Source organism: Cylas formicarius, unplaced genomic scaffold (genome assembly GCF_029955315.1).
Source record: "Cylas formicarius isolate icCylForm1 unplaced genomic scaffold, icCylForm1.1 PGA_scaffold_1__22_contigs__length_36826433, whole genome shotgun sequence".
Lineage (NCBI taxonomy): Eukaryota > Metazoa > Arthropoda > Insecta > Coleoptera > Brentidae > Cylas > Cylas formicarius.
The window spans coordinates 11,650,025-11,668,254 of NW_026844264.1; the positions used below are offsets into that span (position 1 = coordinate 11,650,025).

At 32.9% G+C, this 18,230-nt stretch overlaps 1 protein-coding gene across 2 annotated transcripts in view; it reads left to right on the forward strand.

Moving 5' to 3' along the window:
• Positions 1-17,022, forward strand: part of LOC132696908 (cell adhesion molecule 3-like) — a 126,172-nt gene extending 109,150 nt beyond the window's left edge. For both annotated transcript variants that reach the window (XM_060662040.1, XM_060662042.1), the window contains exons 4-6: positions 7,980-8,120; positions 11,101-11,192; positions 16,802-17,022. In XM_060662040.1, coding sequence (XP_060518023.1) covers positions 7,980-8,120; positions 11,101-11,192; positions 16,802-16,908 — 340 coding nt within the window. In that variant the 3' untranslated portion in view covers positions 16,909-17,022. The remainder of the gene's footprint in view (positions 1-7,979; positions 8,121-11,100; positions 11,193-16,801) is intronic.
• The last annotated feature ends 1,208 nt before the right edge of the window (positions 17,023-18,230 follow it).

Below are 18,230 nucleotides of genomic sequence, written 5' to 3' on the forward strand. Positions count from 1 at the left end.
AATACTAGTTATAGGAAAATGATGATCGCTAAAGCTCAATTAAAAAACAACAATATTTCCTCTTTAATTAATTTTCATGTTGTCAACAAAAATTATTTTTAGACATCCTATAGTGATAAAAAGTTTCAGCTGTGATTTATCTTAAATTTGGAGTTTGGAATTGTTTTTTTAAGTCTTCTCCCTTTTTATACTGCCAAAGCCGGAGATAGCTGCGTAATCCTTGGGCAAGGCCTTAAATAAAATTCAACCCCTCTAACGGAACCTGGCTGCCTGGGGAACTAACTGTAATAAAAAATGAATGATTATGCACCCCAAAAAAGCCGGTCAAAGGCACGAATAACATTCAACTTCAAATTTTTTTTTTACTTTATTTTATGGACGAAAAATGCATGACTCTGACACTTTGAAATATGTGCCGTTCGGAAACTATTTTCATTTCTATACAATGCCGTTGGTCACTCGCCACTGTAATAACCCCTAATAACTGATCGTTAAATGGACGAATGTGATTTCTCCCGCCCTGAGTGGAGTTTCTATGGCCTCGGCAGACAATAATTCTCGACGGCTCGAACCGTCAGTTTGGTGACATTTAAATTCGAAATTTCGATTCCGGTAGAAACCTAGTAGCTCTGGTGTAAATATGATTGATTGAGTTCCATGTCACTCGGTTAATCTGTGATTAGACAACCAACTGGGTTTTCGAGTCGAATAGTGTGTTGCACTGGCTACGCGAATAATTAACTAACAAGTGCGCGAGCGCTGTTTCGATATTATGTGCTGGATCCAGGTTTTCGGGACCCATCGAAATCAACTTTTTAATTTAACGATCTCAAGTAAGGGCAAGTTTAAAAGAAACTCCTTCGATTAACGCGAGATAACCTGCAAACTTTTTCCTTTGAACAACAGACTTCGGTCCGTAGAACGCCTTATTAATATCAAATTAATGTCTTCGTCGTTTGGAGAAACTTTTAATACACCGAACAAAAGAAAAATGTATTTCTTAAATAATGATCCAATAAAAACGCTAGTAAATGAGTTTTATTAGTATCAAATCTTATATCGATTTCGAGTTAGCAGTTCTTAACATCCTTGGCAAAAACGTTTTTTTTACGGTAACGCCAATTTGTCGTCAATAAAAATCTAACAATATTAATATAAAATTTTATTAGCAGATCTTATTGATTTGATTTTGCATTAACAAACTCCATTCTGTTATAATTTACTTATATTTAATTTTCCTTTGAAGAGTGAAGTGTTTTTTTGGAAATCACGAGATCGTGCTCAAGTTCTTAAGTATACATTAGCATACTTGGCGGTAGTCCTAAAGCTCTTTTGAAAGCCTAGTCTGCAATTTTCTACCAGGCAGTTTGGGAAGCAGCTTCAGGGATCATCTTAATTAATTGATCTTTGTTAATTGATTAATCTTAATTTACTTATATTCACTGATTAATTAATTAATCTTAATTTACTTATATTCACTGACATGACTGTTTTGGAAACTCTCATGGAGAGGTGCCCAGTCCATGTCCTATTAGAAGGCAAAATTCTTGTTACTTCTCGAAAATAAGCTGATATATCAAAAAATGACGAGATTTAAGTTATTGCATACAAAGTGTTGCAGTTTGAATTTCAATTGCGATTCATACTTGATCCATAACTATTGTAAACTATTTCGTAGTTAAAAACAATTTAAGAAAATATAACTGAGTAGTACGCAATGGCGATAATATTTAGATAGTTAAATCAAACAATTTATCAAGCAAGCAACTTTTGTTATTATTAAGCTTACAGCATGTAAAATACCGGTGCGAACTAAGGAACATTGGCAACAACCTGTTAGAACAAATATAAATGTTATTGGAACAGAAGCAATTGAATGAACATGTTTTGTCAACAATTTAGGAATATATTCAAGTTAACATTGTAAACAATGCACATATTAAATTTTCATGGTTCTGTGGTTTCCATTTTGTTAATGCTCGTTTTATTATACCTGCCTTTTCGGAAACGTGTTGATATTAGTTTTGCGTTATCAATTTTTAAAAGTTAGCAATTGGTAAATATTTCTTATTAACAAAGCGCGAATAATTAGTTTAACTTTGGTTTTCCATTACTCGCAAGTATAAATAAGAAATTGTTCTTATTGAATGGGAGTCCAATAAATCACCATTTACGGAATATAAACACATGCTTGCTTGCTTAAATTGTATTATTCTAGTTTTCTGCTTTCATCTCTGAAATGGTTCAAAATATGTATAGCATGTTGTAACACAGCGGTCGGGAAACTTTTTTAATCATTGCCCCAACTTTTTTTTTGCGAAGAAAACCATTTAAATTAAAAAATATTTTTTGTGCGGGCCATATATAAAATTTAAACTATTTTTTTCTTCTAATAAAATATCATATGAATTACAAAATAACAAGAAATTATCATTTACTTATATTGACAATTTGCGCTACTGTAACAAATTATGAAAATAATAATCATAACAATAATAATATTGGTGGCACAAACAAAAATTAGAATGGAAATAAATTTGAAAAAAAAAGAATAATTGAAAACATTCTTCCTTCACGTTTTGCAGAAATGATGCAGTTTCGTGTTCGATACAATTGCGTCAAAATTGGGACTTTTTGATGTAAGAGCGATTTGAATATAGTGTTCGGCGTTTCATCGATTTCTGTTCTTAGTTTTTATGTGCATTAGAGTGGAAAAGCCTTGTTCACACAAGTCTGTGAACATTTTTTTAACCGCCTCTTCAATTTTTCAATTTTGAAAGCCTTTGAAGCTTTTGATATCTAAAAAGACAACAGACTTGGTCTACTCTCAAATTGAATATGTGCTTCAGTATTAAATCGAAGTGCACGAATTGCTTCTGCCAAACCTGAAGGTTATTCTTCTGGTATCATAGCAATTTCACATTTAAAAAGATCTACAATCCAACTGACAGTACGTGTATCAAGTTCTGAAAAGTAATTTGAAAACCGTTTTCTGAGTTTGATAAGATGTCTTACAATTGTATCCTTGATGTTAGCAAAAGTAATATTTTCGCAATATTCGAAAAAAAAGCTAACCTTGAAAAAGAAGCTATTTTGTTCTATTCTACTTTCTGTCTCCAATATTGCAGCTTTAATCCAAACGCTGACACTATTTCTCTGGCTGAAAAGATATTACATTCTTTCCTTGCAATTCTTTGTTTAAGTTTATACTCTCAAAAATGTCCGCTAATTCTGTGAGATATGCAACGCAGAAAGAGTTTATAAACTTCTCTGAGAGAATATTTTTTTGATCAACTATAAAAATTTCGACTTCAGTTTTGAGTGTCCATACTCGATTTAGTATATTTTCGCGCGAGAATCACCTTACTTCTGTATAATAAAGTAGGTCCGTATATTCAGCTTCACCGTCCTGACATAATTCACGAAATAGCCGCTTGTTTAGTGCATGTCCCTTGAAAAAATTTACGATCTTGATGACATTGATGCATGCCGGCTTCCAGTGTAGGTTCTAAATTTTTGACCATAAGGGCCTGGCGATGGATCATACAGTGGGAAACTTTAATATTTGTTTTTTTTTACGAAATCCGAAAAACCATTGATATGACCCAGCATAGCTGGAGCTCCATCTGAAGGTACAGAAATACAGTTTTCCCATTTTAAACTTGAAGTATTTTTTTTATTTTTTAACATTGAAGTGTTGTAGCAAACATATACCATTAGCTGTGAATTGCTTCTAAAATCAATTGTCTCATCAAGCTGAATAGCAAAATATTTAGTCTGTTTGAATGCAAAAATAACCTGTTCCTTCACATTTTCTGCTAATACAGGAATTCGTTCTTTCACAATTCTCGCAGACAAGGGCACTGAATTCAGTTTCTTCGTTTCTTCTTGACCACACACAATCTCTGCCATTTTTACAGCAAGTGGTTTAACCAAATCTTCACCAATAGTATATGGTCTCTTATTTCGACCAATCAACCAGGCTACTTCAAATCCTTGATGCTGAACGCTGGTCAAATGTACCAAAAAACTTGCTATCCAATCTTTGTCCTTTAACAGATATTTCTAAATTTGCAAAGTATTCTCGCGATTTGGAAGACAGTTGTGAATGCAAATTATCTAAATGTTTTTTCAATTGACTTTTTTTGAAAGATTCTGAAGTCAGCAACACACTATGGTTTCATTGTACCATTGTCTTCTATTTGTGTAAAACCTTAATTAAAGAATTCGTCTCGGTATGTTCTTTTTCTATTTGCTGTCATCTGAATACTGGAATTAAATTTTGAAATTGTGGCTTACCTTGATCGATATATCGATGATTAATAATAAAATGGTGGTCTTGTCAGCAACTAACTAGTTAAAAGGCGCTGTCTGATTCGTCAATGTATTTGTTTCTTGGCGGCATGGCACGAACTGAGCAGGTAGCCGGAGTTGTGCTTTACTGCTCAAAGAAATAACTCGAGAACACTCTAGTGGTGGGGAGTGAGGTGGCGTGGCCTGCATATCTCGCTAAATTGTATAAGTTGAAAAAAACACAGGGTTAAAAATATGAAATTAAAAATATATACTTTTTTCTCACAAAAGTTTCATTTTTACCCCCAAAAATTTCATTTTTACCCCATTTGGGGTAATTTACCCCCGTTCCCCTACCGCTGTTGTAATTCTTTTGGATCACGAACGAACCGTTTTTTTTTATTGGCACAATAAAATACGGGGGATTATAATTAAAATTCTCTCATAACTTGCGTTTTCATATTTTGCAAAATTTACATGTAACGAAAATTTAATATTTTTAACTGTGATGGTTGAAAGTTCCATCCTGGGTGTCTCAGGGATTGGACCTGAGCCCTTTACCTCAATGTAAGCAGCAACACTTAATCGAAAAAATTCTCTCTCAGCTCTTTAAGACAGACGTTTTTTAAGTAACTGAAGCGTTCCGCGGCGATTAATTACATTCAATTGTTTTTCCGAGAGAAGAGCCATTCTCTCTAAAATGAATAATGGAGTTACCACGTCTTTGTTTGCCGCTACTTCCTTAATTTTAGCCAGGTGTAACTTACGTCTTTATTGCCACGGTTTATCCATTGTCCGTGGAGTCTTACGCAATTTATGATGTCACTGGTTCACAGAATTTAATAAGTTTGTCGAGCGATTGTAAGAACGATTTATTTTAATATGGAAGCTATACTTTATTACTAAAATTTTTTACCCGAAATGGTTAGTTTTGATAATGCCCATGTTCATAATGATATAATATTGGGCCAAAATCTCCTGGAGTCAATTTTTTATAAACACGCAATCTTTTTACAGCAGAATAATTTCACACATGCACTAATGCTAATGTCAATATATGAAATGTTCATAGTTCGTCACCATAGAAAACTTCTAACTAATATATTCTTTTAAAAATTTCGACCAAAACAAACCATCGTTAAAGAAGGAAGTTGTTGAAAACCGATAAATTTCGATCGGATGATTCGGTTAGTTTTAGTTAGTTTGTAAATTCTTATGGTTCTGTCTAATTTATTTTATCATATCAATCAGTGAATATATTCGTTCTGTTATACAAACATGCGACGGCCGCAGAAAAAGAGAAAATATCTTGGGTTATATATTTAGAAATAAATTGATGTCCATGCATGGACAACAATTGATTGTTAACAATCAAAGAAGTGTTGTTGTTCTTTTTCAATTTTTAAATTCAAAATATTAGCAACCTAGTGATTCTAGGCTTAAATCGCTTTTGAAATCCTATGAATATGCGAAATTTTTCGAAGAAATTTCCGCAGTCTGGGGAATTTGAGGGTACATTGCTTCTGGGTCTCTCCCACGTTAGGGTTGAAATCTTTGTCGCAGACGTTTCCCAAAAGAGCATGTTTCGGGAACATGTTAGGCTCCATAACAGGGCAAACTTTTACTACGGATCCCTAAGGAGATCGCTCATAATTAAATTATGCCTTAAAGAAAATGAAAACGGGTTCATTGTTTTCTTTAATAAAATGAGCTCTTCCCGGAACTTCATTGGATGGTTGATCATTAAAAATACTTCTATTCACGTCAAATACCTTTATGCATCTCAAGACTATATCAATTACATTTTGCATTGCCACGAACACAATAAAAAAAATAATACTAACCAAAACAAAGCAACAGAAATATGCAATTTGGATTCAAAATAACGTCACAAAAATTGGGTTATAACCTGTTAATAACCATTGAAGTAACATGAAGATGAATTTTCAAGAAAGGCAAAAAAAACCTATTAAAGAGAATCAGTTATGTTCCAATGATATTGGTGCGTTGATTTATATTGATTTGTGGCGCTTAAATTAGTGTTTCTACTTTTGTAGCGTGTGGAAAGTGTCACTGTAAGACGTCAGCTTACGTTACCTTACGAGTCACGTGTGGTATTTTAGTCACGGATTTGGGAGTGATCGGATGTTTCCGGTAGATTTAAGTTATAGTATAGTTTGTCACTTCTTATGATCAGTCAGTGAAATTATTCTATTACTCAAAACCTGTAGTAGTTACCAAGAAATTTAAAATACTACTAAGTTCTTTGTATTTAAGGGAATTCTTATTCACTTTTAAGATATATAGGATGCCCCAAAGGTAATTTTAATCAGACTGATCCATTTGATTTCCGTACGGTGTATGAAATATTAAGTGATTTGTTATTGAAAAATCAGCATATGAAGAAACGCCTCGAAATTAGGCTAATTAGTTAATTTACAAATGGAATACTCTCACACAAAACTTAGGTTTAATGACTTTTGGTGATTTTCGGATCTGGCTTTATACCGGGTGTCTTATATCTTATGAGTTTCAAAATTTGTAAATATGGTACACCTTGTATTCTCTTTAGTAGAATACGCACAATGCATCTTGCATATCTATATATAGTACAATTATTTGACTTTTTTTTTTATTTTACATCTAGAAAGATTTAAAGAACGAATTTGTAGAAATTAAAGAAATTTTATCAAATTAAAATAACTGTATGATGTAGTTTGTTTTCTGTTCTTTCCCCAAAGGTATAATAGCAGGGTGTACCATTAAAAAAAGATTTCAAAACTCATGCTGTAAAAAAAGTATAAGCGTAGCGTATAATAAAGAACAATTCATTGGACCTAATATATTCCTTCTGCAAATAGCACTAACCAGTCTTTCTTAATATGCTGATTTTTGAATCTAGATACTTCCTAAACCATGCAAAAATGAAATAGACCGGTGCTGATGAAAGTTACGTTTGCTTTTATCACATAAGTGAATGATCAAAAAATTCCCTTAAATACATAGAACTTTGGGATTTAAAATTTCTTGGTAACCTAGCTTTGAGAAAAGTATATGGGTCATGCAAATACTAATCTTAGAAAAACTATAATATGCAACACGTAGATATATTTAGACTCGTTTCGCTCGTGACCAAAGTAGCGTCTATTAAACTTGTTTCAGGAATGTGGAGTGCTTGGTATGAAAAATATTTCAAAAGAACTTTTCATTCATTTTATTTTTCGCGGATGTAGATTTTTCATTTATATAACTTGTTGCATATACCACTCTTTAACGGGCCGAAGCAAATACTGATTCCAAAAATGGATAGCCACTTTTTCACATTACAAAATAGTCGTTGGGGCTTGTTTTACTAAATAATGATATCAAAGTGGGATTTGCAGTTAATGGACCACCAATCAATAAGTATCCTCTGGTAAACCTGTGTGCCAGATCGGAAGTCCGGAAAAAAAAGAATCGAATCTTGTTAGTATTACAGTTGGGGGTGGGGGGTTACGAATGGGGATTTACCCTATTCACTTTTCCGCTTTCACGGTCCCCCATTTTTGCTTGAGTGGAGTGTCTCTATCGAAATATCGTTCGTCGGGACGTCGAGCAAATTCCCTCCGTCGGAAAGTAGGATAGGTCGCATGTTTTATTACTTTCATGTGATTTTTAGAAAATGAAAAAATATGTTTTCTTTGCAGGGCCAAGTCGACGGTGAGATTGAGAGTCACCACGGATCTCTTCAACAACGGCAAACTTAAACTTCGTTGTTCGGCTACCATGTACCATCTATACCACCGGAGTTCCGAAAAAAGTATCGAGTTGCAGAGGAAACGACACAGGTAAAATAAAAATTTTCGGCCAAGTAAAGCGTCTTTCAATTGGAGGGGGTAGTTTTTGTTTTGGTCCCGTCTTTAAAATCTTCTGTTTATTATTACCTATGCTAAGGCATCATCGCAAGCTATACTGCTGAACAGCCCGCTCATATAATAAAATTTTGGCACATCACAGTCAACTCTTCAACGATTGGTGACCAACTTTTAGATGAACGATTCTGTAATCAATCAGCCAACACCCGTATGTTTAAGGAACCCGAGGTTGTCTATTCCTCGCTATGCAGAAGAACCATTTGGCGAATTTTGCTAGGACTATACCTTTAAGAGATCCAACTTATAGCTGTGGCTTAAAAAATTGACTCTGTGGAACAGTTTAATTGGAGCTACGACGCATATGCGAACATTATCCGCATCTATCTTAAGTTGCGTTGCGCACCTCCTGAAGCAAGCGTTGAAAATCTCACTGTGTATTTAAATAAGGTGTCCAGTATTATGCAAAAAGAAAGTGTTATTATGAGGGGTTATAATGCATCAAAAGAAAAGTGAGTATTTGACTGTGCTGATAAATGTTAATTGTTTTTTAAAGAAATTTAGGCAGGCTAATGTAATACTTTTTATAAAACTTCTGGATTCCTCCTGCGTCGGTTTTTCTTGACTCGAACTTGCTAACGTTTCGCCAATCATCCTGTTGGATTCTTCAGAGCTTGGCCGAAACTGGCTCGCATTTTATTCTTTACCTGCTTATATATTGTTTGAGGGGGCGGAGCTAAATAAGGGGCATAAACATCGTGTAGGGTGACTGATTCCCATATTGGTGACAGGTAAAGAACTGGGTCGCGGTTAAGATTCTCAGGTTGCATATAGATTTCCAATGGAATTTTGTCTCTGATGGATCGAAGATGTTAAGAGATTTTTGGACAAGTTGTAAATCTGGTTTTGACGGTATATTTCTTTAGAAGATTTGGTATGTGCTCAGTGATGTTTTGAATGTACGGAAGAACAACAGTGGCAAGTGTGGGATTGCTTTCGACTTCATTGTTATGGGAAGGTTGTGGTGAAGTGTATTTTGTGATGGAAGGCTTAAAATCTTTAATGTGGAAGTTATTAGGGAGAAGAGGAAAGGTAACGTGTTTTAATTTTGGGTTCGGTGACTCGGGCGGAGATAGTTATACGGCTCTGTAAACAAGAGAGTTGATAACCGATGCTTTTTGGGGCGGATGGTGATGTAACAATGCATTAAGGTATCGGTCTGTGTGCGTAGGTTTTCTGTAAACACAATGACCAAGTGTTAGGTCTTATTTTCTATTAGTAGGATTATCTAAGAATGAGAGGTTGTTATTATTCTGTTAGACATAGCAACGTAGTATATTAACATTCCTGCCGTAGAAACTTCTAGGATTTAGTCTATCCTTAGCAGTCACCACGTATCGATGCGCGAGCCCTCGGTCTTCAGACAAGCGACGATAGTCGGCATTGTATTTATTTAAAATCGTTACGGAATAAATCCTTAGTTTCTGAACTATTGCATTCATTGAACTATCGCACGAACAGTTATTAGTTTCTAATTCAATGGTAAACCGTATGTTAGGGTGTATATAGTTTAAATGTCAAAGAAAATCTACTAGGGATTCTTGAACATGAGGCCAAATAGCAAATGCATCATCGACGTAGCGTTTAAATAATTTTGGTGTTACATGGAAGGTGTCGAAAACTTTCTTCTCTAAGGCTTCCATAAATATATTCGCTAAGTCTGGCGATAGTGGATAACCATAGCTATTCCCGACGTGTGTTCAAAAATTTGACCGTTATAATAACAATCTGTTCCAGCAAAGCGGCGTTACGCCACACAGCCAATGACATAATTGACAGTTCGAATGAACGATCCGAAGATAAGGTTGTCTCTCGCAGTGGTGATTTGAACTGATCACAAAGGTAATGCGATTTAACCCCGATAAGCGTTTCCTTGCGGGATTTCTTGAAGTCTTAGACCTATGCAAATAAACCACAATCGGCCGCTACCCTAAAGATGAACGTAAGACAGTACATCGATTAAATTCAGACGGATCTATGCGGAAGAGGCACTGAAAATTCATACATTCGGATCTGAGCCAATGTAAGAAGCCGATGGGGGAATTCGAATGATTTCATATTTCACCCTTAGTGGCATAAATGGGCCTTTAAAAAAAGAAAATAATTTTGATAATACTTACATCTACCTGCCCTAATTGAAAATCCCCTTACAACTAAATATTAAATTAAATGGACGAGTAAACATCATGTGTTGTTTGTGATCATATATTCCAATTTCAATTTATTATTTAATTTTTTATATTTCAGTTGTGCAAGTTCCATGATATTTAAATGGGAGATTAAAAATAACACTCTTATTTACTCATAATGCTCACGCTTATGTACTGCTCCGGTCTTTTCGAGAACACTCAGGAGGTTTGATTATTGATTTCCTTTCCTTTCAAGCATATCTAATTACAATTTACCAAAAAAACAGTTTATGTAACATTTAAAAGGTTTGAAATTAAATTGTTCAGGACGGAACAATCTTGAACTGCAACCACCATTGCTTCTACCAAATTAGCATTTTATTATTCTTTATAAAATACAAAGATAACTTTATAATTAGATAAATCATGTCTATCGATACTCGTTTTTTTTTTTAAAAAAAATGAATAAATAAAAAATTGAACTCATATATTAAATTTAAATTCTACAAATATTGAAACAGCTTCCCTCTTATGCTTGAAGGTTTTCTAATACCGAAGGGGTTTTTCGCTCTTTGTAGAAATAATTTAATTAACTGGATTTAATTTTTTTTTAACATATTCAATTTCCTAAATCACCTGTTCCGAATGGACCACTCAGAATGGTTCTCAAAAAAAATTGTATAATAGGAGTTTCGTGAGCTGCTTTGAAAATAAGTCTGCCCCTTTGTAAATTAAACATAGAGCCTCTATTAACTTTTAATCCTCAGGTCACCCTATGTTTGGCTAGAGACTCCCACAACGATAGAGCCGCCGTTTGAACAGTGGGAAATGCCAGCGGAGCGTCCCCCTCAGGCTACAGGTGAGTAAACATTCGTTAAAATAGGGCCAGTTTATATGAAACGATGGGGTTAGTTAAAATATATACTAACGCAAGTATGTTGGCTATTGTTTTTCGCTGCTACGGTTTTCAAATTAACAAGTGCGGAACAGAAAGTTTGCATTCAAAATGCTTTTGTGATTTTGTTTGTTCCGAAAATGATTCAAGCACAATTTACTTAATATGTATATCAAAAGTGTTTTCTAATTTGATTTTAATTGCGTCAATACCTTTCTAAAAAATATAGACGCTTCACGTACATCGTGGTCAACTATCCGATCTGAGAAAAGGTAAAATCTATAAAGAAGAATTTAACATAAAAAATTCTTGTATTGACTTAAACTTTCAAGAATATGGTTTAATTTTTTAAGCGAACCGCAAACTTTTTTGACACAAATGAAAACTCACAGCTGGAGTACTTTTCAATTTTGATGTAAACCAAATAAGGGATGAAACTTTAGTCTTGTTAATTTATACTAAGAAAACAAATTTTCATTTTATGAACATGCTACAATGTTGCCACATTTTGTGACTTGTAAGCTTCTCACATTTGTTAAATACGTATTATATACGCGATGTCACAAAACAAGTAATAAAAACCTAAGTGGAGATTCGTTGTTTAAAAAAAAGGGTAAGTTGTTATGTCCCTTAAAAGCGAAAATAGATTGAACAATAAAATATTACGGTATTACTATTATAAAAACACATTCCTCGATTTTTTTTAATTGAACGGCATTATCATTCTTCTTATCTACATTTAAGTAAAAACTTGTGAAATTTTATGAAAAATATGTGTTTTATATTTATATTACGCATTTTGAAATGTTATGTTTATCATTGTTTTTTTATTATGTTTAATATTGAATATCGTGAAAATTGTGTCTTAGGTTTAAATCATGAACTTTAATCTTTAATTAATCAAATATAGAATTTGAAAGGTACTTAAAATACTCTAGCTATGGTAGTTTCCGTTTGTGTGAAGAAATGAAGAAAAGCGCCTCTCCTATGAAGTTTGCACTTGGCCAGAGACACTAAACACCCTGGGTACACTGAAACCATATAATTGAGAAGTTTTAGAAATAACAAGAAACTATTGTAAACTATTCTCATATTGTAGAAAATAATAGGCTAGATGATGAATTCCATAGAAAACTGAGATTTGTCACGTTTTATTTTTGCTTTGTTTAATGGAGGAATCAGATCTGCGATAACTAAATTGAATTAGAAGATACAGGGTACTCTTAAAAACATTCCGTTTTTTATTTCCTTTTATAGATAAAAAAAGACATTATGACTATTACTATGACTATAGCTTTTTAAGTAGAATCCAGTGGAGCATTAAAAAAAATATGGATCTATTAATTTTCTAGATATTAGCGAAACTAACATTTATTTAAATATTTTAATCCGCTCTAAGTAGCTTAAATACTTGAAAACATTTTTTTAGTTGCCTATATTAGTCCTTTATTTTTTAAAAGACATATTAAAAACCTAACCTATAACTCAGAAACTGAAACAACAAGAACAACACTACAAAAACATAAAAGCTTATAATATTAACTCACTAATGATTTCATGCATTCTTTTAAAATGTAATATCGGCTGACGAAATATTTATATCTAGGAAGCAATTTTAAACGAGACAACAATCGATATCCGCCAAACATAAATCCTCATCAGAGAGTCGCCAGGATATAAGGCCGGTACATCAAAAGACTAACTAACTAACTAAAGATTTTTTTAAAATTTTAAACATTACATACAAATTGTGGAAGAATATCTAATAACAAAGGTGGATAACCTACCATTAGTAGCCATTGAATTTTGGCCCAAATTAATCTACCAAACAGATGACCTACACGTTCCCTGGACTGAACGTCTTTCGACCTTTATTTTTCATGTATTTGGTATGAATTAAATATATAAAAGTTGAAACATTAATGTAAAACTTAAAAAAATCAATTTTATTAAGTGCATTAGAGCGGTACCAAATTGTCTAATTTTAAGCTAATTGTAGAGCAAAATAGAAGGTAATTTGACCACATTTGCTAGTGGTTTTATTACAATGTATGATATCATTATTGGGTTGTTATTGTCGTTGTAACTTTTTGTTTATTTTTTGTAGTTTCTGTTTAAATTAATCAATATTTTAAAACACTGTTCAAAGATGCAGATGCATGGTGTCCCACTTAAAAAAACTTTCGCTTTGATAATATTTAGAAAATTAAAAATATCTTGTGGTATGGAATAGTAGAAACCGGTACATTTTCTACATCTTCTAGCACAATTTAGTTAGCGCAGACGTGATTGGGCAAAACACTATAAAAGAGAACGGGAAGCACAGCTCAGTTTTTTGTATCTCCCACCATTTAGCCCTATCCCATAGTTTCAATGAAAAAGGAAACATCTGTTCTTAAATGATGCTTCGAACAAGTGTACTAGTTATCTTTGGGCGCCAGAAACATTTTTTTTACTTACCCTCGCCACTCGCAACAGAGGTTCTACGAATTAGAGAATATGCCGTAGAAACCTAATCACCAAAGCGAATTACAAAATCTCAAATCCCTAGTTCGAATAAATGCAAATATTTCGGGATATAATTAGGGAGCGAATTCCAAGAATATCGAGCATGAAATGGAACAAGGGATAATATTCGAATAAATATGGAAATGAGATTTTGGTTAGATTGCAGGAGTATGCAATTGCTTTTATCAAAATGAATTTTATATTAATTTTTTTTTTTTAATTTAGAGTATGATCTACTAAAAATATTTCTTTTGAATACTATTTGTTAACGAACAAATTCCAAGCTTCAACTGTAAATGTTTCCTTTGCCTATAAACATCAAAAATATTTTATAGTGGTCTTTGAGACGCTTTTAATATTTATTAAAAACACATACTATTCTAATCTAGCATCTCAGCTCTCATTCATATAAAGCGACGTATTTTAGAAATGAGCTCGCGTGAACGAATTAAAAGCTCTACTCTCGGCCATGGGAGGATTAAAAACAAAATTATTAATGATCGGGGTCCTACTTTTAATAGTAGCAAAGGAGTTTAGCTTCCGCTAAATTTCTCCAACTTTTTCATTGCTCCGTAATGTTGCAAATACGCGCCAGTCTCTAGAAGCGACAAATCCTAACTAGCTAAGTGGGAGTGGCACATAAAAATCGGATTGAGGGCAAGCTACAAATGAGACAAGGGACTGTGGAATTGAAAACGGAAAGAAGACTTTGAAGTTTAAATTAAAAAGTTTTAATGCAATTAGCTAAGATAATCCGCGATAAAAGATTTCGCTGTTTCGACTACTGCTGCAAAATTGGATTGTTATTTTTTTTTCGAGCAAAATATCTGTTTTCCTTCTACTAAAAACAATTTTGTTTCATGGTTATTCCACCATCTCGAGGAAAGATCCTACGCTTTGGAAAAATACTAAAAAGTATTGATACTAAAAAGAGTCCCGTTAAGTCTGCCCAAAACCTTTAGTGGAATCTAAAAAGGGCAGCAGATCAAATGCTTCACATAAGTTAACAACGATGAAAGATACCATACACATGCTTTTTTCACAATCGATAACCCCCAATATGGCTAGTTCTGATTACGTTTTTGAAGCTTCTTCCTATACCTGATGTCAATGAAATTACTAACCAAGCGATAACTCTTAAAAAAAAAGAATAAATTCGAAATTTGGAGATGGTATAAAAATAAGTATCATTTTGACCTATAAAACAAGTGAATAACACTTCTGGTTTTACCGAAAGTAAGTTTAGCCTTCTTATTTTAAATAATTCACCCTGTATATTTTTACATAATCGTATTTTGCGGATAACAGTGCTCCAAAATTTCAATATGTTATATTCCCATATAGGGTTTTTTTATAGAAAATCATTTGATAAGAGGGGAACAAAAAATTTGCTTTCGCTTTTACCGAGAGTACACTGAAAATAGAATTTAGTAGTAGTTTTCTTCAAAAAAATTCAAGAAAAAAACCATAAAAGTCCTATTTTAATTATTCTGTCATCAATTTAGAATATATATTTGATTCCATTTAAACACAAAAGACTTTATTCGAATTCGAGCAAAAAAAATTTTCTGTTTTATTGGAATGATTGCTCTTGTGCCCTCGTTATTTTAATTTAATTTAATTTTAGAAAAGTCTAATGGTGTCAGGTCAGATGATCTGTTTTCTGATTCAGTTTTCGCCTAGATCTAGATATCTAAAAAATATACTGGAATTATGAGCGGGAGCGCCATATTGTTAAAAGTAATTCATTCCAGATACCTTTGAGAGTTTAACGGCTCTCGAAAAAAAAATCATGCAATAAAGTGATCGCCCAGAACTCCAACCGAACATTTACTCGAAACTTCTTATTAAATGTAAATTGTTCCTGATTTAAAGGAAAGATGACCTGTTTTTCATTGTACCAGTTAAAAAAGTCCATTTTCCTTCGAAAGTCACCTTCAGATAGATGTTGGTGTATCTGATATTTAATGGAGTTCTCAATTTATTATTTAAAACTATTGGGGATAAATCAGAAAAATTGTAAAAAAAAATTACCATATTTTGAATTCAATTCAATTCAATCACATTTTTAGTCATTTTAAATTAAAATCTGGACCACGAGTTATCGGTAAAGTATAGAATTAGGCATTCTTTGTAAAACCTGACGAGCGATTTGAGAAAATGTATGAATGAATGAATATTTATGACAGACAGACAAGCAGGGATTCGTCTTTGACGGGCTCGTCTGTTAGAGGGAAAATTAAAAAAAAAAACTAACCAAACCTGTTATTCAATTTAGTTTTCGCGTAGGTTAAACCCGTTTGATCCATTTGAAGTACTTGAAATTTTTTAATCGTTGTAGGTAGCTTCTTTTCTCGTTTCTTCTGATTTATTCCAGGCCTGCCTGAGTTTGGCCCGAGTAACAAGTACAGACGACGATATATCTTAACAAGTAGAATACAATATATAAAAATAAAAAATCGAAAAAAAATTAACACAGTAACAAGTTGATGTTTCAGATGGACGAAAAAATTTTGTAATGTAATTGTTGCAAACTTTTTTGTAATCAAACTGAATTAGTACCGTAAACTTGAAATAAATCAACAACTGTGGCCTGCAATGCTGTGCATAGAGATATTTTATAATATTCCATCCAAATAGATCAGTTCTAAAGTCTCTTATTGCGTTTTTGAAGTTTCCACATATACACCAAATTTCAATTTATTAATACGCATTTTTTATCATAGTTTATTTTAAATTTTTTCATAATTTTTGGACGAAATTTCCCACTACAACGCCATTTAGTATATCCTGTAACTTAAGGAAATTTTGCCGACAAGTTTCAATAACCTTAAATAGAAAATCGAAGAAAAATAAACACTGTTAAAAAATTAAGGTTTTAGATGGACATTTTATGGAATAATTTTTGTTGTAATCGTTGTACGGACACTTTAAATATTCCACGTTTCCTATTTTGTGTTTGTTTTGCTGTCAGACGATCTGTAGCGAAAACAAGCGTCAGTTATCCACGTGCATTTTAAACAAACACCAGACCTGTGTGGTATTTTTTTTTCTTTCTTTTTCAGTGGAGTTTTACGCGCCGGCGAGTCGCAGCTTTGGCGGTCCGCTGCTCCAGGCGAATTTTGCCACAACGTACACAACGTTGTTTGTTGTTATACATCAAATTCGGTGATAGGGAGACGAGTGTTAGGAGTGGTTATGCGTTAATTTCTATTTTCCTCCGATCGATGTGATATAATTTGTTTGGGAAGAGAGTATATATATTACGAAGTGTACATATTAAATTCATAGGGTGTCGATTTTGGAAATAAGTTGTAAAAAATCTTTAATAAATGGATTTATTAAGACCCTGTTGTTTTATTTATTGGCGCTAAAAGAAATGCCATATGTTCTTAAATCGATATCAATTTATTTTCCTGAGTTTTATTCGGTTTCACTGCTACAAAGGAGTCTGCAAGTTCGGGCAGGTAATTTACAAGATTTCTTCTGGTTCTTGTCGGGACTGATCTAACAACGTGCGGATTTTGCGTAATTAGAAAAACAAAAAAAGCACATCAAATTAAATACGCAAACTTAAAATTTCGTGATTTAACTCGAAATTTTAATTCAAAACTTCATGTTTTATATCAAAATTCCAAAATTTCACGTTTCAACTCGCAATTTCACCTTAAAATTTGTTATAAGAAATAAAATAAAATTTATTATAACTAAAAATTTTAGGGTAAATTTCCAACCTTATAAATTGCAAATTGGAGAGTTCCTGCTTTAACTCAAAATATTACCCTTAAATTTTGTGTTTTATTTGGTGCTTGTTATGGATTATTTCATTAATTTCAATTTGTCGCATTCTCTCTCATCACCAGGAGTTTCTGAAACCGGCAATTTCAATTCTCCAACAAAAAGTAAATTTCGCACAACATTTTTCCAAGTAACAATATAATTCATTTTTAACTACTCGATATGCGTTACAAAACATGTTATAAATGAATAGCAACTCTACTTGGGGCATGCAAATAATTTAAGTTATGCACTTTACTAATATAGGGTCAAGGTGGCAACAATGGATCAACTTTTGTTTGACACGCTGTAGCAAAAAAGTTATGAAAGTTATAACTTTTCATTTTATTTTCAACAAACTATGGCTCCACTACTTTAATTACACATGATTACTTTTGGACATAATAGGTTGGTTGCATCATGACGACCATTTTTTTTTAAGTTTGCAAATGATCCATTGTGTACTAAGGTTAGGGTACAATGGCTCACCTCTAAGTAAACAATGGATCACTGGAGTACACAATGGATAATTATTTTTATAAGTATTAAAGAATGGACATACTAAAATGGATATAACTTTTTATTTATATTTATAAAAATAGAACAAATTCAGGTATATAAGTAATTGGTTAGTTTGAGACTAGGTACTAATAAGTCAAGTACGAATAGGTAAATGATAACTCACTCTTTTAGTAATAACTAAACACATATCACTTT